Source organism: Babylonia areolata, chromosome 14, assembly GCF_041734735.1.
Source record: "Babylonia areolata isolate BAREFJ2019XMU chromosome 14, ASM4173473v1, whole genome shotgun sequence".
In the NCBI taxonomy this organism is placed as follows: Eukaryota; Metazoa; Mollusca; class Gastropoda; order Neogastropoda; family Buccinidae; genus Babylonia; species Babylonia areolata.
The window spans coordinates 3,029,413-3,056,626 of record NC_134889.1 but is presented as its reverse complement, the minus strand read 5'-3'; the positions used below and the strand labels follow the sequence as shown (position 1 = coordinate 3,056,626).

The following is a 27,214-nucleotide window of genomic DNA, read 5'->3' as shown; positions in this document are numbered from 1 at the left end:
ATAGTTTTCTTGTCACAGTGATTATGATGACAGGCGAGAACACGGAACAGCCACATAACAACAACAGTAATGATTCAACCTTGCACAGTGATGATTCAACCTCGGACAGTTCTCCTTTTCCAGATGTCAAACGATGTAACACAACGCCACCCTTAAGAGCCAACACCACAATATCAATATATGGAGAGCAGAAATACGTGTGCTATCTCCAGCTTAAAGTACCTCTGGGAAGTGTGATTAAATTACGAATATTTTATTTTCGTATTGTTAGGATTGAAATCGGGCCATACGAAAGAGGAAACCATTGGTATCCACTTGTTACGATAAAAAAAGAATCTGACCTGGCACCGTGCTATGTAAATCGCCCTTTGAGTTGGCCAAACAGATGGTGCTCTGAATATCGAAAAACTTTGTATACTTGGACAAACAATCTTTTGTTAAAATTGCGTACCCTTATGCCATACACTTCGTATTCTGTAATCCTTATGCAATTCCGCTTTGAAGCCATCAATTCATCAGATTTAGATCGTGTGAAATTCATCTTTTTATCCCCATCACAAGGTATTACAAGTTTTGTACTGTTTAATAGTTTCTACGCCAGTGCACGTTACTGATCAATTTTCTGTTTTTTTCTCCACAGAGAATCACACTGTCTTTACCAGTCAGCACTTTGATTTGTTTCTTTCTTTTCTCTCTTTTTTTTCTTTTTTTTTTTTTTTTTGAGGAATTTGAAATGAAATTAGAATTGCCTTGAACTAAAAGAGAATTGCAATAGTTTTTGACTTTGTTGGACACAAATTTCTAATGAGGCTACCCCCCAAACCCCTCCTATAAAGTGTGCACCTTTCAGACAATGATTAGACAACGCCTTACAATCTTATTGTGAGACAGCAGTAAATAGTTGGTGTGTGTGTGTGTGTGTGATGGCGAAAAAAAGACAAATATATAAGCAATAGCAATAAATCATTAAACAATATATACCCACTAAAGATGTTCATGTTGTAATATCGCTATCTCATTCTCAACAAATAAATCATCAAAATGATTTACGACCATGCAGTACACCAGGTACAAACACAGAAATACACTGGGGAAAAACTGAGGTAAACGGTGGTTCTGGTCGATAAGTTGTTTGTCAGTGTTCCTGGCTGAAACGTGGCTGGCTGCTACAAAACAACAGTTCTTTACTTTGATCTGGAAATGACCGCTGCACATATGAAACGGCAGGGTGCTGTGCGAGGATGTGTTTGCCGGGTGTGAGTTCGTTCGTCCAAACACAAAGCACGGTGGTCTGAGCAGTTTACTTTCCAAATTGGGCAACTTGAAAACACCATCTCGCTCACCAAGCACAGTTCAGTTCAGTTCAGTTACTCAAGGAGGCGTCACTGCTTTCGATCGGACAAATCCACATACGCTACACCACATCTGCTAAGCAGATGCCTGACCACTGAGCTGAAAGGAAGGAGTGGCAGCCGCGATAATATAAACAGGCCGTCGCGCGCGGCAGTCGGTTCTCCATCTTGCTAGAGGCTGGCAGCGTACATTTCACTGCTGGACAGTAGTTGAGTGTAGACATTTTCAGCAAAATATTTAATCGTTGTTTGGCAATAAACTGCGACAATAGGTATGGGAAAGAATATTATTTGTTAAAAAAAAAAGAAAAGAGAAAAATGAAAAGAGAAAAAAAGAAGCAAACGATCTGTTATTTTGACATCTCTCTGTCTCTGTCTCTATCACAGTCTCAGTCTCTGTCTCTCTGTCTCACTCTCTCTCTATGTCTCTCTCTCTCTATCTATCTATCTCTCTGTCTGTCTGTCTGTCTGTCTGTGGACATCAATTCATCAGATTTAGATCGTGTGTAATTCGTCTTTTTATCCCCATCACAAGGTATTGAACAGTATAAAACTTGTAATACTTGTGATGGGGATAAAAAGATGAATTTCACACGATCTAAATCTGATGAATTGATGTCTCTCTCTCTCTCTCTCTCTCTCTCTCTCTCTCTGGCGAGGGAGGTTGTCAGGTTGTGCTCTCGATGTTCGCTAGATTCTACATTCTACATTCATTGTGTATTGTAAATAAAAAAAATTAAAAAAAAGAAGAAGTGGTGTGTAGTTTCATACCGGACTTTTCTAATTCATCGTCGATGTTATGTTATGTGATCAGCCATGTGCTCATGGATGTTCTCAGATTGTGTGTGTTAGTCTTTCACTGGTTCGTGCTGAGTGCCCCGCCATCATGACCTAGTTTCAACACAGCGGACTGCCACAGCAAGGTTCTGTGGCCAGCATGGATCGAGTGACGCGATCCATGCAAAAGACTGAAGTCACAGCGTTCAGGGATCAGTTTCTTGAACGCATAACATACACATTGCACCCTATACAGAAAAAAATTGATTCTGTAACCGAATATATGCCCCACTGGCGCTTTTCACTGTTTCAACGTTATGTTGGGACGTATGCTCCCAAAGAAGTGTCGTACACGTGGACCGACATCGCCAACAATCGGCAAAAATATGCTGAACCCTTGCCTATTGACTATAGTACCCTTCCCTCAGATTTATTTCAATCAACGTTGGAAATTTGTTTGAAAAATAAACCACAGAAAAAGTTATTGAAGGTTGACATACACTACACATCCAACAAGAATCTGGTGCAGGGCCACGCGTGCGGTGCCTGGTAGACGAGGAATTCCACAGGCTGCGTGCCATCGTCCATACGTTAGCCGCTGACCTGCCCAGTACACGACCCCGCCGGCCCCTGACACGCAGAGCTACACAGCAGCAGACTCGGGAAGACTCGCAGACAGACCACCAAGTCAACACACTTCTCGCCACATCTCCCGACAGAGCTACACCACATCTCCCGACAGAGCTACACTACAGCAGACTCAGCGAGACGCACAGACAGGAGACCAAATCAACACGCCTCTCCCCTTAATTCCGGAAAACCCCAATCCCCCCACCCTTTCTCACTGCCCCTCTCCACCTCACAGCCCCTCACTTGATGGCTTGCTCTCCCACAGTGCTCCAGCAGATGGCGGTCTGACGACGCCATTCTCTGCAGACACACCCACCCCAGACACCACCAACAGTGACATCTTCATGACAGAAACTGCTGAAAACCCTACAACACACATCACCAGCAAAAGCAACACAGCGACGGAACATCCGGACATAGACATAGTAAGTGATGACCAACAGACTGCAGCAGACAACAGTAACATTGACAACGTCAGTGATGACCAACAGACTGCAGTAGACAACAGTAACATTGACAACGTCAGTGATGACCAACAGACTGCAGCAGACAACACTAACATTGACAACGTCAGTGACGACCAAAAGACTGCAGCAGACAACAGTGACATTGACATCAGTGATGACCAACAGACTGCAGCAGTCAACAGTGACATAGACATAGTAAGTGATGACCAACAGACTGCAGCAGACAACACTGCCATAGACATAGTAAGCGATGACCAAGAGACTACAGTAGACAACACTGACATAGACATAGTAAGTGATGACCAACAGATTACAGTAGACAACAGTGACACTGACATCAGTGATGACCAACAGACTGCAGCAGACAACACTGACATAGACATAGTAAGCATTGACCAACAGACTGCAGCAGACAACACTGACATAGACATAGTAAGTGATGACCAACAGACTACAGCAGACAACACTGACATAGACATAGTAAGTGATGACCAATAGACTACAGCAGACAACTGTGACATAGACATAGTAAGTGAGGACCAACAGACTGCAGTAGACAACAGTAACACTGACAACATCAGTGATGACCAACAGACGACAGTAGACAACAGTAACACTGACAACATCAGTGATGACACCAGCAACATTGACAACATCAGTGACCAACAGACTGCAGCAGACACTAACAATGACAGTGCTGCTATGTCTACAACCTGCAGCTGCTGTCAGGGCGACTTCATCCCCAGGGAGGATTTCCTCAGACAACAACAATCCCTGGAGGCAGAAATCTCCGCCCTGAGGTCAGCTCTACATCAGGCAAGACAGTCCTTCAAAATTGAACTAGATGCCCTAAGAACGCAAATGCACCATCAGACAACCTCACCTCCAAAACAACGAAACCCAAGTCAAAAAGCTCTCATTCCAAATCCCCAAAACAACGCCCACCCCAGTCCACGGAGCCCCTCCCGCCGGACACACCTTTATCCATGGCAGCAGACAGTGAAAGTGATAGATCAATCAACACTTCGTCCAGCAGTGTACCAGCCCCCTCCCTTAAGTCACCTCTCCCCACCGCGTCCCCTCTCCAGATGACTACTGTTGCAAAGGGCACGACAGTAGTACTTCTTGGGCATCCCACAGCCAGTCGTGTTGACCATGCACATTGCACCCCTCCCACTCCCACTGACAAACACCAGACAGTGTCTACTAAAGACATGACGGTCTCCAGCCTCACGGAGTGGCTTGCTCGGCAAACCCCGTCACACACCGTGAAGAAATCAGTCTTTCACGTGGGTGTCAACGACTGCTATGAGCCCCAAACAGCAACAGAGGCCAAAGGTGTGACCAAACAGCAGTGGGTGACCCTCATTGCCCAGTGTCACCGTGTATTCCCCAGGGCGGCAATACAGGCGTCATCCATCATCCCTCAGTGCCAGAGGACGACACCCACTGAATGCCGTCATATGTCCCAGCAACAACAGTCTGAAAGAGGCCTGCAGCGACATGAAGGTGTTGTACACTGACCATCGCAACACCTTCATCACACTGAGGGGGGCCCTGAGACTGGCGCTTATTCCAGCGCTACAGAACCCAGTAAAAAGGGCGTGCTACATGTTTCCTAAAACCTCTTCCCCCAAAACGACCTCTTTTGCCCACACCACCCTATCCATCACGTCCTCCTCTTCATGCTGGTATGCCTGACCGAGAGGACTGAACACCTAACATGGCGGCCAGATTTAATGGAGACTCCTTTTCTAAAAATACCAATAAGAATGGTTCCAAGTCCACCCTCCTCTCTCCTCCCAAGAACCAGACAGAATTCCCTGACTTGCCCTTCCGCCATCGTCATCTTCTCACACACACAAATGTGCTCCCTTCCACCCCCTCCCACACTCTTACCAGTCCCCCTTCCAAACCTTCCCCCACCACAATTCAAGATACTGGCCCGCACCACTGGAGGCCCCTGCTCCATACACACTCGGCAGAGCGTCCTCCACCCTCCTCCACCACCACTCGGCCAGTCAGCCAGCCAGCGCAGCGAAGCGAGACCATGCCACCAGCACAACAGCATCTTCACCAGTCTCGCCCCTCTCCATTCCACGCTCATGACCGTGGTGTGCAACACATGCCCCCGTGGTCAAACCGCCAACACAAACCGCCAACACATGTCTCCATGGTCAAACGGCCAACACCGGCCTCCGTGGTCATACGGCGGCGCTGTTTACAGACCCATGGCACCACCACATTTCCCTTCCCCTGTGAACCACCCTACCTTCCCAATCCACACACCACCGCCACATATGTGGTACAACTGGCCATTCATGGTGCCACCACCTGCCTTTCTCCCTTTTGGCTGTACTTCTGAACTGAAATCCGAGTGTGTGTGTGTGCGAAAGAAAAACTGTTTACATGATAAACTTGAATCGTGTGAAACTGCAATTAACTTTGAACCTTGAACCTGGCAGTCTGCACACTGATCACCAATCTCTACTATTCAAATTCTGGTGCTAAGTATCTCTCGGGCCTGGTTAACGCCGGGATATCATTATGAAAGGAAGCGTACAGTACAGCCTTGTCACGCAGTCCCAAACCAAAATGGACCTCCATAGCAACATCGTCATCATCATCGTCATCCTCCTCCTCCTTCATCGTCATCAATATAAACAAAATAGTCTCAAAGTCTGTGGGCTTTCATGCCCTGCTCTAATGGTGACCTCAGTTTCGATACCCCTCCACTTCCGTGCTTGGGGTGAGTCCTGTCAATGTCGTCAGTGTCGGCGGATTCATGGGGGGCTGTTGTTTGAGGGACGTGGTGGTGGTCTCCACTCTGGGAGGGACGCTAACTCAGTCTGGCTCCGCGACTAAACCATTATTGTCGTTAGTAAGGGGCTTAGTAGGTGGTGTCCTAAGTACGTTAAATCAGAACAGGCACCACTGAACACCACCGAAGTGACTCAGCAGGGTTGCAGGGTCTCCTCTGGTGCGTGGCCTCCTGGCGACCTAACATTGATGGTTACCTGTGGACTGCCGACGCTGGAACTGCGACGGACAAACCCGGGTGTGGCCGTGTATGGGGGAATCTAAATGAGCGGCGTGGGAGTAATGCCATTGAAACGGCGCAGATGATGGGGCAGCAACAAAAACAAACAAAGAAAAAACAAAAAACAACAAACAAACCAAAAAAAAGCCCCCAAAATTCTGGTGCTAAGTTGTATGGTGCTACTGTACCATAAACAGACTCTCAAGAAATTGTGTACTTTAAAATCAATTGACATTAAAAATTTCTTTTTCCTTTTCTTATATGTAATTTTTTTTCTTGAATTGTTGTGTTTTCATTATTTTTTTCCTTCTTGATATTTTATATATACTTTTTTTTTCAAATGTGGTTTGCACTACATTTCTCAGAGCAATTAAGAACTCGGCATTGATTGATTTGTTGCTCTCTCCTGTAAGTCTTCAGTATCTATCAGCGTTAAATTGTCACAAGTCAAAATTCTCACTTTTTTAATTTTTTATTTGTTACTTCTTCTTCTTCTTCTCATCATTAATTGATATTTTATGTGTGCTGGACGTTTTCAGATTTTTATTTTGTTTTATTCCATTAGCTGTAAAGCGGTTCTCCAATAGTTTTATTTGTGCTGTGCCGCGGTCCTCTGACTGTACTGTGCCGTGGTTCTGTAGCTGAACTTTGCCACGTTTCTTTAACTGTGCGCTGTGCCATGGGTCTTTAACTGTGCGCTGTGCCACGGTTCTTTAACTGTGCTCTTTGCCGCGGTTCTTACTGTGCGCGGTTCTTTAACTGTGTGCTGTGCTGCGGTTCTTACTGTGCGCTGTGCCGCGGTTCTTACTGTGCGCTGTGCTGCGGTTCTTACTGTGCGCGGTTCTTTAACTGTGCGCTGTGCTGCGGTTCTTACTGTGCGCGGTTCTTTAACTGTGCGCTGTGCCGCGGTTCTTTAACTGTGCGCTGTGCCACGGTTCTTACTGTGCCGCGGTTCTTTAACTGTGCGCTGTGCCACGGTTCTTTAACTGTGCGCTGTGCCACGGTTCTTACTGTGCCGCGGTTCTTTAACTGTGCGCTGTGCCACGGTTCTTTAACTGTGCGCTGTGCCGCGGTTCTTTAACTGTGCACTGTGCCACGGTTCTTACTGTGCGCTGTGCCGCGGTTCTTTAACTGTGCGATGTGCCGTGGTTGTCTGACTGCGCTGTGCCGTGGTTCTCTGTCAGGTCAGGGGTAAACTGTCAGGTCAGGGGCATAGCCCTTGCTACTGGTACCATGTAACCCAGTACTACCTGCCGCATGTGAAGTCACCCAACGACGGACCAGGCATAGGAGAAAACCTTTCCCAATGGCTGTAAAGGCGGAAGAGGGTGACCAAAGGGTAAGGGGAGCTCTTATCCTTGGCTGGAAGTCCTTCTAGGAGACGGAACTCCGAAGAAAAAACCTGCACCTGCCGAGGCCGTCCTACACATGGAAGTATCTGCACCTGTGAGACTGTGAGCGTCGGTAGGCGAGAGAGTGGGGAAGGGACTGCACAACTCCTCTTCACTAAAAGAAGTCACCCGTGGTTGTCAGGCAACCAGGCTAACACCCAGCTTTCCCAAGCCCTGTGGCGATGGAGAAGTGGTAATGGGGACAGGCAGAGGAAGCTGCTGGCAGTTCCTAGTCACGACTCTGCACGCAGGCGGCTGTGGGGTGATGGTCTTCTACCGTAGACTGGGGAAGATGCGGCGCCCGTATCCTCCCACAGTGTCAGAGCAACCCTTTTTAGGGACAGCACTTCTCTCCCCACATGGGGAAGGGGAGATAAAAGGATTCCTAAACAAAGCCTGCCTCACCTAGTACCTAGTAGGAAACCGCACCTACTTGGACATCCAACACAAGCGGTCGAAAACAACAGAAGAAAAGAACCAGGAGTCATGCTCTGACTCTGGGTGCCTGGAATGTTCGCACCCTTTTAGACAGAGACGACAGACCCGAAAGGCGCACAGCGCTCATTGCTAGAATGCTTGATCGCTACCAGGTGTACATAGCAGCCCTGAGCGAAACCAGGTTTACCGGTGAAACCTAGCTGGAGGAAGTTGGAGGGGGCTACACCTTCTACTGCATTGGGAAGCCAGATGGCACCCCAAGAACTTCAGGCGTGGACTTTGCTATATGAACCAAACTTGCACAACAGCTTGACAGCCTTCCACGTGGGATAAACGATAGGCTGATGACCCAGCGTCTGAACCTGTCTGAAGATCGCTTCTCCATAGTCATCAGCTGCTATGCCCCGACGATGACCAACCCTGATGACAAAAAGAAGCTTTCTACGAGGAGCTCAGCCGCACCATTTCAGTGGTAGACAGAAAGGACAGGCTGATCATCCTTGGGGATTTCAATGCCCGCGTCGGCGTGGACTTCTCCTCGTGGCCAAAAGTCCTAGGACTACACGGCACTGGCAAGTGCAACTCCAACGGACTGCTTCTGCTCTCGCTTTGTGCGCAGCATGGACTGACCATCACCAACACCCTCTTCCAACAAGTGGACAAGTACAAGAACACATGGATGCACCACCGCTCTAAGCAATGGCACATGCTGGACTATGTGATTGTCCGGCAGAGGGACAGAGGTGATGTTTCCATTACACGCTGCATGAGAGGAGCAGTCTGTTGGTCAGACCATCGCCTGGTGGGCAGCAAGATGAACATCAGACGCAAGCTCAAACCAGCCAGGTAGCAACCTCCTAGGAAGCTGAACATCCACCGCCTCCCTATCACCAAGGACATGCTGCAGCAGTAAATCCAAGCAGCTCTCCAAGAAATTCCTGCATCGACAAATGTAGAAGAGGTATGGAGCACCTTTAGAGATGCTGTGTACACAGCAGCAGCTGACACACTCAGCTTTGTACAGAGGAGCCACAAAGACTGGTTTGGCGAGAACGACTCTGGAATCTCCAAGCTCCTGGACACACTGCATATACGGCATCAGGATCATATTTCCGATAAAGACTGCCAGAGGAAGAAGGACCAGTTCTTGCAAACTAGGCAACTCGTACAGAAGTGGCTGCGTGAAATGAAGAACACCTAGTGGGAGAGAAAGTCCGAAGAGCTTCAGTCCCCTGCTGATGCTCACGACATGAAGACCTTCCATGATGGTCTCCGAGCTGTGTATGGGCCGAGAGTCACAGGATCAACCCCTCTCTGAGCCTTAGACCAGACCACCCCCCTGACAGACAAGAAAGACATCCTTGCCCGCTGGGCCGAGCACTTCAACACCAGCCTCAACAGGGACTCGTCCATATCTGATGAGTTAATTGCAGCCCTCCCACAGCTACCAGTCAATGACTCACTAGCTGCCCCTCCCACCAAGGCCGAGACCCGGAAAGCCCTGAAGCTGACAACGTCAGGAAAAGCACCAGGAGCGGATGGAATCCAGGCTGACATCTACAAGTATGGAGGCGAGGTGCTGACAGACAAGCTGACTGCCCTGTTCCAGTCTATCTGGGAGAGAGGGGAGGTCCCCCAGGATTTCAAGGATGCTTCAATTGTCCACATTTATAAACGGAAGGGAGACAAAACATCCTGCAATAACCATCGTGGAATATCTCTCCTCTGCATCGCCAGCAAGATCTTCGCCCGTATCATACTGAACAGACTGGTTGACCATGTCTCCAACACAGTCATCCCTGAAGCACAGTGCGGCTTCCACTCAGACAGGGGAACATGTGACATGGTGTTTGCCGTACACCAGATGCAAGAGAAGTGCCGTGAGCAGAACAAGGAGCTCCACATGATCTTTGTAGACCTGACTAAGACCTTCGACACAGTGAACAGCCGTGGTCTGTGGAAGATCCTCCCAAAGTTCGGCTGCCTAGAGAGTCTAATCCAGCTGATTGCGTCATTCCACGATGGCATGCAAGCGAGAGTACAGGAAAATACTGACATGTCGGATCCATTCCCTGTGGTAAATGGAGTGAAGCAGGGCTGCGTCCTGGCACCCACACTGTTCTCCATTCTCTTCTCTGCCATGCTGATTAACACCTTCCAAGACTGTGACCGGGGCATCTACATCCAGTTTCTCACAGATGGCAAACTTTTCAACTTGCGGCGATTCCACGCCAGGTCCAGGGTGTTTGAGGCACTGTTGAGAGAGTTCCTCTTTGCTGATGACTGCACGCTTGCTGCATACACCCATCAGGACATGCAGTTCATTATGGACAGGTTCTCAACCGCCTGCAGGCGCTTTGGACTCACCATCAGTCTCAGCAAGACCGAGTCCATGTACCAACGAGCTAGCTCACAGAACGCCAGTGCCTCCCCCCACCTGCAATCAAGATCGATGACACAGAGATCAATTCAGTCAACAAGTTTTGCTACCTGGGCAGCACTCTATGCAGCAACGGAGCCCTTGATGCCCTTACGCTACACCACATCTGCTAAGCAGATGTCTGACCAGCAGCGTAACCCAACGCGCTTAGTCAGGCCTAGAGAAAAAAGAAAAGTAAATTTATATCTAAACAAAATTAATAATAGTGATAAAATGATAATAACAGAAATAAAAATACAAAAAATAACGATAAAGATGCATAAGGATGAAATAAAATGAAATAAATAAATAAGTGAATAAATGAATAATCTTTTTAAAGAGAGAGAGAGAGAGAGAGAGAGAGAGAGAGATATGAATAAACAATAAGATCAGAAATACTTCTTTTTTTTAATAGAAAATTTGTTGTCTTAGACAAAGTTCATGTAGCAAATCATACACTTAAGTCGACAAATGTTGCCATCAATAGAAAGACAAGCAGACAAAGAACTGTGCAGGAATGGGTGTAAAATAAAGAAAATGAAAGAACTTTAGACTTAAAAAAAGAGAAAAGAAAAAGAAAACAAAAAAGAAGAAAACAGAGTAGAGGGAAAAAAGAGTGGGAAAAACCGGAAATTGGGGGCCCCACAATAGACACCAAAATACATCGTCAGTGTGTGTGTGTGTGTGTGTGTGTGTGTGTGTGACAGCAACAACAATATAAGGGGAAAAAAAGGGGCAAAAATTAGCTAGGAGGCTGGAGGTCCCACGAAAAACAATAAACAAAAGCAACAACAAAACAAAGAAGAAAACAACAGCTGAAAACAGTGCGCGCGCGTGTGTATGTGTGTGTGTGTGTGTGTGTGTGTGTGTGTGTGCCATCACCTTCATCTCGTTTGCCCCCATCCCTCCTGTAAGTTTTCGTCGCAGTTAACATTTTACAGCTGAATAATCAATTTCTCTCTCCCTCTCTCTCTTGTCCAGTTGAATTATTTTTGCTATATATCTTTATAAAGTACTGCAGTTAAGAGAGACACTTATTTCTTACATTCACTGATAGTTTGTTGTGAAAGACGTTGCGTTGTTTATATCGCCAATTGCAATGAAACATTTGACATTCTGTTATTATCCACTATTCATATTGAGTTATGGCCTTGATTGAATAAACCATCTTGAAGCTTGAATCTCTTGTCCAGTTGTTTGTATACATTAAAACCAAGGTAATTTTCAGCCACAACAGATTTGCCAGCTTAATTAGAGAGACTCAGAGAGAGAGGGAGAGGCGTTCGCGGCAGGCAGTAGCCTCCAGCAAGATGGCGGCCTGCTGGCGCGCGGCCGGCCTCCCTTCTTCCCCTCCATACTATTGAGCTCCATGTGCCTGACCAGCAGCGTTACCCAACGTGCTTGAACAGTGAACTGTCTTCGGAAAAGCTAAATGGGAGTGACTCTATTCTATTCCAGATAAGTTATCTTTCTTTAGAGGTTTTGTAAAAACTTGAATTGTGCACTCTAACAATATGAGGCTATACACATTTATAAACTGTAACTTATAACAGCTACTTTTATTTGTTCAAGTTATTCTCCATTACTAGTTTCTTCTTTTTCTTTATCATTTCTCTTTCCATTAGTATCTGTTTCACTCTACTGCTCATACACGGTGGGAATTTTGGTTCTGGCAATGATGGTTTTATCACAGTGTTGTTTTGCTACTTGAAAATGGGTATACATAGTTAGGGATGTATTTCTCAACTGGAGTAAGTTTTGACTTTGTAAACATGCAAGCAGAGTAAAGCCAGTTTTCCACGCACAAACTATCAAGCTTTGGAAAACAGTTGTTCTCACATAGACATAACATTCACTTTTGTTCAAAGGCAGTATTCAACAAAGTTTTCCAAGCAACAGCGCCAACAGGTATGACACAAATCTCAGTTTTCTGTCTTTTTGGCACTCTGAACAGACTCAACATTCATCACATTATTGTTCAAGAAGGAGGTGTGTTAGTACACACTTTCTCGTGATTCCAAGCTTTCTTGTGGGAATGGAGAGAAAGCCAACCCTGACGACAAACGATTTTTTTAAACAGCGTTGCTAACTAGGTGTGTCATTCACTCGAACTTGACTGGGATTCTTCTTGCAGCTTTTAACTTGCAATATATCTTGTGCATCATGAAATTCCATCTCGCCGACGTCTTCAACCATTGAATTGTTTGTTCTGTGTTATGTTTTCATGCATGTCACTGGTCTGGCTCTGATTCGTGTCAGTGTCGTGATATTTTGATGAATCTATTCATTTATGTCTGTTTTGTTTTTGTAAACCATGAGCAATTTTTTTTTTCATTTCATGGGTAGACGTCTAATACATGATCTGTTGTTCATTACATTTACAGCAGTACACATTATATTATTCCTTCGGCACAGTATCATTTGCAGTCTGTCTCTGCCTGTGATCTATATATCTCCCACTCTCTCCCTGTCTGTCTCTCTCTCTGATCCATATCTCTGTCACTCTCTCCCTGTCTGTCCCTGTCTTTGATCCATATCTCTGTCACTCTCTCCCTGTCTGTCTCTCTCTGTGATATATTTCTGTCACTCTCTCCCTGTCTGTCTCTCTCTCTGATCTATATCTCTGTCACTCTCTCCCTGTCTGTCTCTCTCTCTGATCTATATCTCTGTCACTCTCTCCCTGTCTGTCTCTGTCTGGGTGTATCTGGGTTATTGTTTCCATGTTTACTGATAGTCAATGTATTGTTCACCAAACTTGCTGTTTTTATTTATTTATTTTATTTTATTTTATTACTTTTTTGGCTGCCCCACCATCTGCATTAGTGGCATTGCTCCCAAGCCGCTCATTTAGATTCCTCCATACACGGCCACACCCGGGTTCGTCCATCACAGTTCCAGCGTCAGCAGTCCACAGGGAACCATCGATGTTAGGTCGCCAGGAGGCCACACACCAGAGGAGTCCCTGCACTGCTGCTGAGTCACTTTGGTGGTGTTCAGTGGTGCCTGTTCTGATTTAACTTTGACACCACTGTGACGTCGTTAAGAGCAGACCAGCACAAACGGCAGAAAATTCTACGCGCATCTGTGCATTAAGAAGCACTCCCTGACTCATCTCGTTATACACATTCCGGCGGTACCGCAAGGCCCCGCCCCCTATGGCCTGGCCCGGTTGAGCATCATGATGCGGAGATGCGCCGTACCGTAGTTACTAAAAAAAAAGCAAGCAGAGATGGTGCATAATAATAATAATAATAATAATAATACTAGATCTAGCCTATGGCTTTATTTGGCCTATGACTGCGTTGTCTTTCTGTGTTTCAAGTTACGTCTTACACCTCTGCAATTCGTTTCGACAAGCAGAGAAAAAAAAATGACGTCCAATAATGACACGATTTGATGACGTAATCTCACTAGATTATCAACACTTATACTCTTTTAGTTTCTAAATGGTCTGGGGAGAACTCATTGAATGATCAGGGAAGGGAAAAAGTTAATCTACATTATGTTTGCTGCTTTTATTGATCAACAAATTCTTAGATGGAGGATAATTAACATTATCATTGTGAATTAATTACCAAGTTAGTGACGCATCCCGCTTATCATCAGATTCTGCGAATTTTCTGCCGTTAGTGCTGGTCTGCTCTTAACGACGTCACACACCACCTACTAAGCCCCCTGCTAACGACAATAATGGCCTAGTCGCGGAGCCAGACAGTGAGCGCCCCTCCCAGAGTGGAGACCGCCACCACATCTCTGAAACAACAGCACCCCATGAATCTGCCGACACTGAAGACATTGACAGGACTCACCCCAAGCACGGAAGTGGAGGGGTATCGAAACTGAGGTCACCATGAGAGCAGGGCATGAAAGGCCATAGACTTTGAGACTGTTTTGCTTATATTGATGATGATGAAGGAGGAGGAGGATGACGATGACGATGACGATGTTGCTATGGAGGTCCATTTTGGTTTGGGACTGCATGACAAGGCTGTACTCTACGCTTCCTCATAATGATATCTCGCGTTAACCAGGCCTGAGAGATACAGACACTTGCAGTGTTGGTCAGGTAATTAGACCAATTCACAGACCAATTCTGAGTTTAGCTCTCAGACTATTATCAAATTCATTACGGACCAAGTACTGTTTTAATGTCAAGTGCATTTTCTTTAGTAACCTGACAATTAAGCATATAATTTTTTTAAATTTTTTTTTATTGTAGCTTGATGAAGCCTTATGTACATGAAAGTGTGTCTTCACAAGTGACTAAGAACGTTGATGTTTTTGACTTTTTGCATTCATTATCAGTTGTTCCACTTGTCAGTTTAACAATTTCTCTTTTAAGAAGTCCTTTAAGTAATTTCCTGTAATTGTATTTAGATATTTTGTTTCAAACTTCACCCTTATTTCAACCTCATTTGCCCAGTTTCCCCCAACCCTTCATTCATTCACATCTCCCACCTCTTCTAACCGATAATACTCAAATGTATTCATAAATACTTGTAACAAAATGTCTTCAATCACCGATATGTGTGACGGGACATAAAACAAAATTCCTCCTCCTATATCGTTACGGTATTATAAGAATATCCATTGACCATTAAGCATACATCCAGCATCAAAGCACGAACATAAATTATGGTCAGAAACCTGTCGATTTATTTGTACGAAGCAATCAAGTTTCCATTTCAAGGTGTTTCGTGAAAGAGCTGGGGTAGACAACTCATTGTTTTGCTTCACTTCTTCATGAAGGGCCATGGTCTGTTCTTGATTAAAGTATCTGCATCCACATTTCTTCCAGGTTACATACAGACACCCAGATGTTTGAACGCGTTTTTCCAGAGCTGTGCGACCATCACGCCACCAGCTGGTCAGGGGATCTTTATAACTCAAAATGGAACCGCTGACATTAAACACCTCCATTGGCCACTTTTTAGCCAAGGTCCATGTGGACAGATTTATACCACAGACAAGCCACCAGATCCCGTTGTCTTCTGGTCTACAACGTCCATGTCGTTACTATACAAGGAGCTTCCCAAATCCTGGGGCGGAAAGGAGTGGGAACGTTTGCATTTCATTCAAACAGTATACAAAAAGCAGAATTGCATGAAAGTCAATATTGTGTTCTCTTTCCAGCAGAACAAACCTCAGAAAATTGGTTCAAAGTGGAACTGCTCCAGGTCTGAATGGCCGGGACTGTATCAACAATTCCCCTGTGACAGACAGTGTCAGTGTGTGGATGGTGAGGATGAAACAAAGTGCTTCTACTATTCGGAACACTGCGGACCTGACAAAGTAATGGTGACTGTATGATTGTTCTGTCTGTCTGTCTGTCTGTCTGTGTCACTGTCTGTGTCTCTGTGTGTGTCTGTCTCTCTAATATCATGTTGATATTGTGTTCGCAAATGCATGAAATACTTCTGGTATATGTGGTTTTAAGACATTGCATATCCATGTGTACGTTCAGTGTATGACTGAACACACTTGGTTTACAAGTGTACTGAGTTGATGGCAGTATAAAAAAACAAGAAAGTACTGACACAATTATCACAGTAATCATCTGCATTTCTCTGTTGTTTGATTGTTGCAGTTTACAGCTGAGGGGGGTTGCTACGTTTACTTCGACGATGTTGAGAATGGATTAGATATCCGTAAATCGAAGCGAGTGTGTGAGAGAACAGGCGGTGTGCTGGCCATATTTGAGTCTACAAAACAATGGAGCAGTGTCATTTCAACACTTGAAAACACTAATTTAAAACCCTTTTATATGCAGATTGATATCAACGTTGGTGTGTCAGCTATGAAGACCTCAGAAGACATCTTCAAGGAAAACATGTAAAGTTTGTGAAAAATAGAGAAAGACAGAGAGAGAGAATACAGATAACAGAACACTTTATCTCAAGAAGGGATGCAGATGCTTTATTCACTTATTTGTTATTGCCCCTCATTGAGGGCTACAATACTCAAATGAGCACATTGTTAACTGAAAAAAATATGAATTTTCAACAGATCCAAAATGCAATGTCTTGTACAAGTGAATTGTCAAACTCCTCATAACGATTCTTTTTTGTATGCTAGAAGCAGACAAAAGCAAAAGTGACTGGAATGTCAATAAAATGAGGAGAATGGCTGATTAAGTCGTATTTTCTTTGTTTATGTCGCTGTTTCGCGTTTCCATTGTTCTTTGTTTAGAGAGCCGTAGCTGTTGTTGCCACGGATAGAACAATTAACACAATACCATCGTCTTCCTCTTTACAGGTACATCAACACATGGCAGTGGGGGGATGGCTCAATCGCCTACAACTTTCACGCTTCCTTCCACCATGTTTGCAACCAAGATATCGTCAAAGTCTATGAAAATGAATCCCACAGTCTAAACATGAGACTGTGTGCTTACAATCAGGCTGTCATCAAAGTCAATGAACACCTCAGTAAAAAGATGAGCTCTAAGGTCAGTGCTATCTGAACATAAATGATTACAATCTGAACCACAGAAATGTCAAATGCAAACGGACAAATTCAAACACAGAAAATGCAATAGTTTTTTCCCCCTGTCATTTCTATAACGATGAGTGGACTGTAGGTGTCAGCGATGTGAAAATAGTTGAACAATATATCAGAGATGTCTTTATAGATCACTGCTATACAGGTTGAACAATTTGAAGGAAAAGAAATCAAACAAGTGGTGGTGTTGGGGTGGTTTTAAATGGTTACAAATTGATACAATTCGTATTTTCGCTCACCTTCAGAAATGAGTGGGTGGAAACTGAATACTATTCTCTCTTAAGCAGCCCACATCAATCGGCATTGCTTGGTTTTATGATCATAATACAGGCCTGTTATTAAAGTTTCAAGCTTTCTGTCTTCGTCATGACTTTTGGTTTATTGAATTTATCTTGAGACAAGAAATGGTTGCAAAACCTCAGACTGATATACATCATAATCACTCCAGCTCGACGGCCAGACAAGATCAGGTGCATTGACCCATGGGAGACGACATCATTGTTAGCTGAAAGAAACTTGGAGAAGAAACTGAGGATGAATGAGGCAAACGCTACGAAAATCATCGCCAAGACAGGCCATGACATGGAACCACCAAAGGAAGTAAAAGAGGGTGACTGAGAAAAAAACTTGATGAAGGCACATCCAGGCAGACACCAAGAAGACGGAACTTACCTGGAGCTAGACAGAGGAAAAGACACATAATAAAGGATTGTGGAGGTCTCTCGTTGACGACCTAGAGGGTAGAAAGGCCTAATTGCGAACAGTGTGTAATTGCAAACGGTTCCTGTACCGCTTCACTTCACACCTCACAATTCAGTGTATGCTTAAATCTCGTTCTGATACCTTATTGAATAACCATTTCCTGGAACCAGTCAAACAGCTATTTCTGGCTATTTCCGCGCTCTTACTTCTCTTCATGCACCACTGCCGACCAGGTTCACAAACGTGCTCTCAAAATCCTAAAATCAAGGGAAGCAAAGAGTAGGACTTGAACATTGACACAGTTAAAAATATAGTAGCTGATTTGATTTGATATGTTGATTGAATTGTGCACTACCATTTTAAAAAAGCAGGTTGGTGACAGATCAGAACGTCACGTCAGTTTTAACATGAATCTCCAAAATAGTGTTATTTTGACGTGACTATATTTGCGAGCAATGTTACACAGTTTCTGAGCACCTTCAAAAGGTGTGTTTGTGTGTGGTGTGGGGTGTGTGTGTTTAAATGTGTGTTTGTGTGTGTGTGTGTGTGTGTGTGTGTGCGTGCGTGCATGTATGATAAAAAAACGACAACAATAATAAAACAGTCTGGTACGATGTTCCAACAACATGTTATGTCTAATGAGTTCATGACCTGCTTCTGTTTTAATTGTCCACAAGTACTGAAACCTATCGTTCACAATTTCACTTGACCGTCGGCATTTACCATCACACACCCCTGTTATTTCAACTGTTGAAAAAATGTTGAAAGAAGCAGTTGAAGTTTTCCTAGTGCAACCAATCAGAAAAAACCTTCAAAAATCGGACGAGCTACATTTTATGAATGGACAACCTGTTATCTGTGCAATACACATGTACAACTGGTCACTTTGACTGGACTGTTCGCAGTTAGTCCTACCTACCCTGCCACAGGAGACATGTAAGGCCTCAGTAAGTCGTCTTTGCCTGTTTTTCGAGGAGGTTTGCTTTGTGATGATGTTATGATGGCCACTGATTCTGTTTTTTGTATACCCACAGACCTTTTGATTGTCAGCCCTTGTGGAGGTGATATGTCACGAATAATGTCACTAATCTGCTGACTGGAACAAGATGAAGACTCAGATGCTAAATATGGTTATTGGAATGGATAGCCACTTGATGACTGCTCTGAAGCCAGTGTATCTGTACATAAACCTTCCTCAACTTCTCTCTCATACACACGTGCATGAATGCACTTTGCCTTTTATTGTGCAACTAACTACCTTTAAACGTTATTTCTTGCTTTGGGAAACCAACAGCGAGATCCAATAAACAGAAAAATACACCAATTTAAATCTTCCAATGGATAGATTGAATGTAATTTTACAAGAAATTTAACAAATGGATAAGATATATTTGAATTTGGAAACATGGTTAAAAAGATTAGTGACTAAAATGGCAATGTCTGAATACTGCACATGGATGCACAAGACCTCTGCTCCACTGAGCAAAAGTGGCAAAGATGACACACGAAAATAGGTATGACTTTTTCTTTTCTCAATACATGTTAACTAATTTAATTTGACCAAATATTGACGAGTTATTCACTCCAAATAAAAGGAAAGGCACGAACTTTGTAACTATACCATGGTATAATCAACAAAATATTCACATAGCACAAAATTCACATAACACACATGAGCACGACATTGGTGCCGTTTATGTCGCTCAATGAATAGCTCAGTGATGCCATTCCTCACCTTAACGGAATAAAAAACAAAATAAACCCCTAGCAATATCACATACCTCAACAGGTTTCAATGAACGACCCAGACCAAAACAGGCCTGTCACACAATGGGGTTGAACGCCCCTGAACTCAGCACACCGCTAATTCCTCTTGCACGTGCCCTCCGAGACTGACTTGTCAACTGCATGTCTCCTTGCTCAACACAAGATTTTAAACCTACCGTCACGTGGTAGCTCTGACCAATCACAGCTCACAGCACTTAAACCTGACGCCACGTGGTAGCTCTGACCAATCACAGCTCGCAGCACTTAACCCTTTGGTCGCTGTAGTCGCCGTTCGGTGACTTGAGCATTAGAGTTAACAAAAATTAGTCTGAACAATGGCTAGATCTGCAACCAGTTCAGATTGTAACCAGCAGTCTCGCTTTAGACCACGCTATATGGGACAGCAAACTGTAAGTCTAATTAAAAGGCATTCAGCAGAAAATGATTTTGCTGGTGACGTGATAGCGGAGAAGAGTTCGTGCCAATAGCAGTGGGAAAAACGAGTACCCCACATTCCCACTGGCTGCTCTGCTGCAAGGTGGTTTTCAGCTTTTCTGAACAGCTGACATTGCTGGCTTGCAGATGTTAGCACCTTGAACAAAGCTGTCGATGTAAGGGTTAAACCTGCCGCCACGTGGTAGCTCTGACCAATCACGGATCGCAGCACTACTGTGCAAGTCAGCTGAGCTGATTTCATGCGCCTTTAACCCCCTATGTGTCGGTTAACCCTTTAAACTGACACTGAGGATGTTTTTCGTCGAGTTTGACCATGACACTGCCCAAGATATAAACCCTTACGTAAAAAATGTATTCCCCTCTATTATTAAAGATTCCCTTTTGGGGTACAGTTGCTCTGCTCAAACTCACTGGATGGTAGGATTACTAAATTAGGAATTTATATTGCCGAATGCTTGATGCGTGAATGCACAAGCTGCTAGGAATCTATCAACCAAAAAACCTTGAAAAGTCTGAAAGAAGCACAAAGAAGGAGTTTACTATCTTTTCCATATCACGGGCGGCAGAACGCCCAGTGAAGGGGCAAAAAGCCCATTGGTAGGCATTTTGTCCAAACGCACTTTAGGCGTTTTGTCCCAGTTTGAAAACTGTAAGATGATAGAATTTCCAGGAGAAAACAAAGGAGACGTATCGGTTTCAACGCTACGATTCAACAGCTGACACATTCCTGTTACACAAAAATATTAGTGAATTTTCTTTTGAATGAAGAATAGACACTGGCGTCGAAATTTCATCAGCATAACTTTCATGGAAATCAAGGTGAAAACAATCAAGTGCAAGCGGAAAACATTGCTGACTTCTGTGCTGCCTCCATGTTGGGGTGTGTTTTCTGGCTGTCAAATGGAAGTGGTAAAAGTGTCACTGGTTCACTGTGTCACATGATCTCCGATATTTCTGGGGTGGGTGTTTGGCCCTACTGGGCTTCTTGTCCTGACTTACCCTTCTTGTAACTGAATGGCATTCTGTATCCCCAGTGGAAGAGTATGAACCCATTCTGTATTCAAATAACTTAGGCCATAGAAGGTAAACTGATATTATCCAGAATTAATGATGAAATGGTCATTGAATTTACTCGCACATCACACAATTATTCATTTGTGGTTTGCAAATACAGATGTGTGTGTGTGTGTGTGTGTGTGTGTGTGTGCATGTGCGCGCATGTATGTGTGCATGTGTTATTTGTGAAAATCAGGTAAAGGGGGTGCTGTGTAAAGTATCCCTTACAGATAACAAGCCCCATGAAAAAATCAAAATTGAAACCATACATGACCTCACAGCGTCACACGTGCCACTCGTGACCTGCCTATTGGGGTACGTGACACACGTTGCAATGTCCTGTGACAGTGACAGTCTGTGCACAGGGAAAATGGAGCGAAGAGGTGTGTCACGAACTGCGAAGTGTAAAGCTGCTCAGACACAATTCTCTCCTTACTTCAGATGTGAAGCGACTGATGACTACGTGTCATACAGTGTGGTGTGTGACTGGCGTCAGGACTGCAAGAATAACAGTGATGAATCATTCTGTCAGTTCCCGCCTTGTGCAAAGAACACCTTTAACTGTGGCCAGGGGCAGGTCACTCACTTGTTCTCTCTTTGTCTGTCCCTGTGACTGTCCTCATGAATTGTATAGTGATTGTGTATGTGTGCGTTTGTGTGTGTATGTGTGTGTGTTAAAGGAAAACACCTGCACAAATAATACATCACACTTTCCCTTTTCACAAACATAATTATTCCCCAAGACTGCCAGAATAAGCATGTACAAAACGTGTGTGTGTCTGTGTGTAGATGTGCATCTGTGAATGTGTGTGTGTGTGTGTGTGTGTGTGAGAGAGAGAGAGAGAGAGAGAGAGAGAGAGAGAGAGAGCCTGAGTAAGCCAGACAGACAGACTTAAAGGAGACAGAATGAGACTGACAGACGGACACAGAGAAAGTGGGGAGGGGGGTATTCATATTTTGCTGAACTGAATCGTTTTCCTTTTTCTTCCACTGTCAGTCATTTCTCCTTGTGCATAATGTCTGTTTCAGTGTATAGATATCAGACAAGTGTGTGATAATTTCGTCAACTGCTGGACAACACGTGATGAAAAGCACTGTCCTCCTTTGTCAGTCGAAATGGTTTTCAATGTTACGAATCCACCAGCGCTCGTCAATTTTGACAGACCTGGAGGATTCTCATTGATCCCTCTTCCTGGAAACACAACGCGATGCCCAGACTCTCACTTCCATTGCCCTGGAAATGGTTACTGTCTGCCAGTCTACACCAGGTGTAATGGCGTGACTGACTGTCCGGGACGTGAGGATGAAACTGGGTGTGACAAACTCACGTGTGAAGGGTTGTACCAATGTCGAGGGAACGACCGAGAAATATGTCTACACGTGGACCACCTCTGTGACGGTTGGCCTCAGTGTCCACAGCAGGATGATGAAGTGATGTGTGGATTGACGGACTCTTGTCCTGATCAGTGTGTCTGTTACGGACCATCATTCACAGACGTGTCTGTCTTTCAATCTGACACTTTTCCCAAGATACGTTATCTGGAAGGCAGGGGGAGTGGACTGACCTTGGATGTCATCACAAATCAGATCATGCTGATTCATCTTGGTGCTGGAGCATGTGGCTGGAGAAATATGAGTGACATGTTTCTGCCTAACCTTCATGTGTTAGATATCAGTGATAATTTGATACAGTGCATCAATTCTAAGCACTTTTCACAATTGGGAACTCTTGAAGAACTGGATCTCTCTGGTAACCCATTGTCCTTTGGAATGTGTAGTGACGGAATACGTTACAAACTGAAATCCATAATGTTGCTCAGTTTGTCCCGAGTTTCATATAACTTCTCAAAGTTACATGCTTTCTCAGTCATCATGCCCCAGATCCAAATCATGGACCTTTCCCATAGTCGATTGCTGACATCTCTCCAAGGAATAGGATTGTTTAGGAACCTACAGAGTTTGGATTTGCAGGGTTGTCCTCTAGCTGATTTCAGCTTTCTTAATGAAATTGATGATCTGCAACAGTTGTTCACTGACAACTTCAAGCTTTGTTGTCCTGCTCTGCTACCTGACAATTTTGTGGGAATTTGCCATGCACCAGAAGATGAGCTCTCCTCTTGTGACAATCTGCTGAAATCTAACTTTTACCTAGCGGCTATCATCATCTTTATGATGTCTGCTTTGTTGGGAAACCTTTGCAGCATCATATATCGTATCTGGTCCTTCTCCTCAAAAAGTAAAGTTGGTTATGCAGTGTTTGTTATTCATCTGTCTATGTCTGACTTTTTCATGGGAGTTTACCTGTTGATCATTGGAGTGGCCGACCGTCTGTATGCTGGCACCTACCTGTGGAATGAATCTTACTGGAAGGGAAGCACAGCATGCAGAATTTCTGGATTCATTTCCCTTTTGTCTTGTGAAGTATCATCGTTTCTTATTTGCCTCATCACCCTGGATCGCTTTCTGGTGATGCACTTTCCTTTCAGTCGTCTTCGTTTCGGACCAGCATCAGCTCACGTGGCCTGCACTGTCAGTTGGGGACTAGGGGTGATCCTGGCCTCAATCCCTTTACTCCCTGTGATGTCTCACTGGGAGTTCTACAGCCAGACAGGCATCTGCATTCCTCTGCCCGTCACCAGAACTGGCTTTCCAGGTCGTCACTATTCATTCAGCATTATGGTTGTCTTTAACATGATCATATTTTTGTGTATTGCTATGGGCCAGACTCTTATTTACTGGTCAATCAGAGCCAATACGTTGTCAGGTCATGGATCAAATAGTAAAGAAAACGTAGTTATCAAAGACAAAACAAGATCTAAAGAGGCCACCATTGCTCGTCGCCTTCTGGTCATTGCCATGTCAGACTTTCTGTGCTGGTTCCCCATTGGTGTCTGTGGACTCCTGGCAAAGCTGGATGTCCCTGTTCCAGGAGAGATCAACACAGCACTGGCTGTCTTTGTGCTGCCATGTAACTCAGCTTTAAATCCCTTCCTTTACACCTACACTATTGTGCAGGAAAATCGTAGAAAAAAGAAAGAAACCAAACTGCTAAAACTTATTGCTGCACAAGTCAAAACGGAACTGTCTCTTTGGAATCGTTGATACAGTGCAATATCTCTGAACAATTGCTTTGTTTGTTTGCCGTTTGTATTTTTGTCAGAATTGCAACAGTAGTGGTAGTGGTAGTAATAATAATAGTAATAATAATCATCATGATCATGAACGTATCCTCTGCCTCCGTCACCCCAGGATCATCACCATATCACCACCATCATTGTCATTGTCAACGTCATCACTGTCATTAGCAGTCATCATCGTAATCATCACAATCATCATCATCATCATCATCATCATCGCTGTCGTTGTTAGCATCGTCATTGTCGTCATCATCGACATCAACATCATAACACCATAGTTGTTATTGTGGTGGTGATTTACAGAACCCTCCTCCTACGAGAGTACCAAGTGCAAGAACGATGACACATTTAACGAAATGGGAGAGAACTTGCTGTTGGGGTGTTGCCCTTGTTTTCTCCTCTTTCTCCTCTGGCTCCTTGAGCTGATTTCCCCATGTCCCCACATCGTCACCAGGCAGGTGCCCTTAGCCCCACCTACACTTCAAGTGGCACTCTTCACAGACACCTCCTCCCTGGGCTGGGGAGCCCACACGGACTCACTCCATGCAGCAGGGACTTGGTCCCCGGAGGAGCGCCTATGCCACATCAGTGTTCTGGAACTGGAGGCGCATTCGGCAGACCTCTCCCTGCAGACCGAGGCTCTCCTCCGTTGGTGCCACAGCAAGGGCATTGCACTTTCAGCGAGACACATAGCAGGAAAAGCCAACATCTTGGCAGATGCAATCAGCAGGTCCAAGAGTGTCATCCACACAGAGTGGACCCTGGACAAGGACACCCTTCAGGGGTGTCTCTCCAGTCGCTGACCCGGAAGCGTGGGCAGTGGATGCTATGTCTCTAAACTGGAGCAATCTGATTGCCTTTGCGTTTCCTCCTTTTCCAGTTCTGTCCAAGGTGATACAGAAATCCAGACTGGTATGCCCACAGCTGATTCCCATTGCACTGAAATGGCCAGTTCAACCCTGGTATCCGGCCCTTGTAGCTTTTAGAGGCATTTGATTGACTAAGAGTGGACCTGGCAAGACGGGTCGTCTTTTCACCGTTAGCCGCGCGAAATGTGGCCAAGCAGAGCAAACCGATAGGCCTAGTTTCCATCAGTTTGACATGGTAAGTATATGTATCACTAAACATGGAGTATAATACAAACTCCTCCTTTTAGCGATATTTCTAATGCTTGGGTCTCTGGGACTTATTCAATTTCTTTCTCAAGCATTCCAGATATTGTTAACTTGCACGAATGTGAAGATGTTGACATTGTTTTACTAGTCAGACAGACGACCCCCCCCACCCCACCCCCAAAAAAACAAAAAAAAACAAACAAAACAAACAAACAAACAACAACAAAAAAACAAACAACGAATAGCAATAATATGTTCGTGAGTTGGGATCATGACTTCATCATCTGTGAATCTGGACTGACAAAAAAGAAAAAGAAAAAAAGAAGATGATTTGCAAGCACCATGATTTTCAGCAGTAGTGGTGTAGGGACAAAACGAGCTTTGAAACATTTTAAAGTCTGTTCCTTGCTTCATAGAATAACTTGAGTATTTATTTTGTCAATGTACCTCAGCCAGTTTTGGTAACCCAGATTTTACTTGTTAGAGTTTATGAAAATATTTTAGAAATTTGCGGAATCATCCTGCTAATTCTTGCATGTCTAAAAAGAGGTGGTGCTTGATTTGATTTAACTGAGGTTACAATCATTTCATATGTTAATAAATATGTTGCTGAAACGACATGTTCGTGCGTTAGTATTTGTAATGATGCACGAAAATTTATCAAAAAATGTTGCCATCCGCATTTCTTGTGGAACTGAAAGGAGTTAAAGAAAAGAAGTTATCCCAAGACATATCAACATGATCACTGAAAAAAGTTTAGATGTTTCCATACTCCAAGTGTTGGCATACCACAGTTTGAACAAAGCTTTCATGGTCCAGACATGTAAATAAAGTTCTTTTTACTTCCCATCCTGTACATCTTGTGTTGTGGGCCAAGTGCAAGTCTCTCAGATGAGACAATAAACAGAGGCTTCATAATAATGCAGCATGCATTTTAGAACACACACAAAAAGGCATGGCAGCAAGTCAGTGAAGTATCCTTGACAGCATTTCTACAAGCTAAAATCCATTTTGATAGGTGAATAAGAAACATATGCAGACAAACGATTTGGGGGAAGAAAAGTATAGTTGACATATGATTACTTTGAAGTGCTCTGCTTGACGTGACAGCCACCTCTTTACAAGTGCTCTGCTTGACGTGACAGCCACCTCTTTACAAGTGCTCTGCTTGACGTGACAGCCACCTCTTTACAAGTGCTCTGCTTGACGTGACAGCCACCTCTTTACAAGTGATCTGCTTGCTTGCTTCAGCGTGATCAATATGTGAGTAAAGTGAGAAGGGGTGATGACTTTCATAGGATGAAAAGGGTAGCTGTGGCAACTATGGCAGGGCACCCAGACTATGTAGAATCGATTTCCTTCATGGTGTTGTGTTCGTTTGTGATGTCCGTTCTTTCTCGTGTGAAACAACCTGTGCTTCAGTTCAGCTCAGTTACTCAAAGAGGCGTCACTGCGTTCGGACAAATCCATATACGCTACACCACATGTCAAGCTGATGCCTCACCAGCAGCGTAACGTGCTCACTCAGGCCTTGACTGCTGTTTAGTGGTGCCTTACTGGCATGACAGTCATACTGTCTTGATGCTGACCAATGATGATGATGACGCTATGGGGATCCTGCAGAAAGCCCAGAAAACCCCAGAGAGATCAGTATCAACAGTCTGACATCCACCCTGCCGCCCACCGCTGGATGTGCTGTACTGCTTGGTTAATCTTAGCAAGGCCAAGTTTTCATTGTGTTCACTTCCCCACGTGTATGATATAAAAGCATACATAGGAACATAGTCAACACTAAACATTATCAGTACTGTCGACTGAAATAAGAGCTTACATAGGAACATAGTCAACACTATACAGTATCAGCACTATGGACTGAAATAACAACATACATAGGAACATAGTCAACACTAACAGTATCAGTACTATGGACTGCCGACGCTGAGACTGCGACAGACGAACCCGGGTG

The 27,214-nt window shown here is 44.4% G+C and overlaps 1 protein-coding gene across 1 annotated transcript in view; it reads left to right on the top strand.

Annotated features, from left to right (window-relative positions):
• Positions 1-446: 446 nt before the first annotated feature.
• LOC143289408 (uncharacterized) overlaps positions 447-27,214 on the top strand; it is a 35,703-nt gene continuing 8,935 nt past the window's right edge. Inside the window, exons 1-8 of the mRNA XM_076598373.1 lie at positions 447-561; positions 15,313-15,806; positions 16,102-16,346; positions 16,770-16,962; positions 21,193-21,573; positions 22,026-22,395; positions 24,437-24,506; positions 26,394-26,456. Coding sequence (XP_076454488.1) covers positions 456-561; positions 15,313-15,806; positions 16,102-16,346; positions 16,770-16,962; positions 21,193-21,573; positions 22,026-22,395; positions 24,437-24,506; positions 26,394-26,456 — 1,922 coding nt within the window. The 5' untranslated portion in view covers positions 447-455. The remainder of the gene's footprint in view (positions 562-15,312; positions 15,807-16,101; positions 16,347-16,769; positions 16,963-21,192; positions 21,574-22,025; positions 22,396-24,436; positions 24,507-26,393; positions 26,457-27,214) is intronic.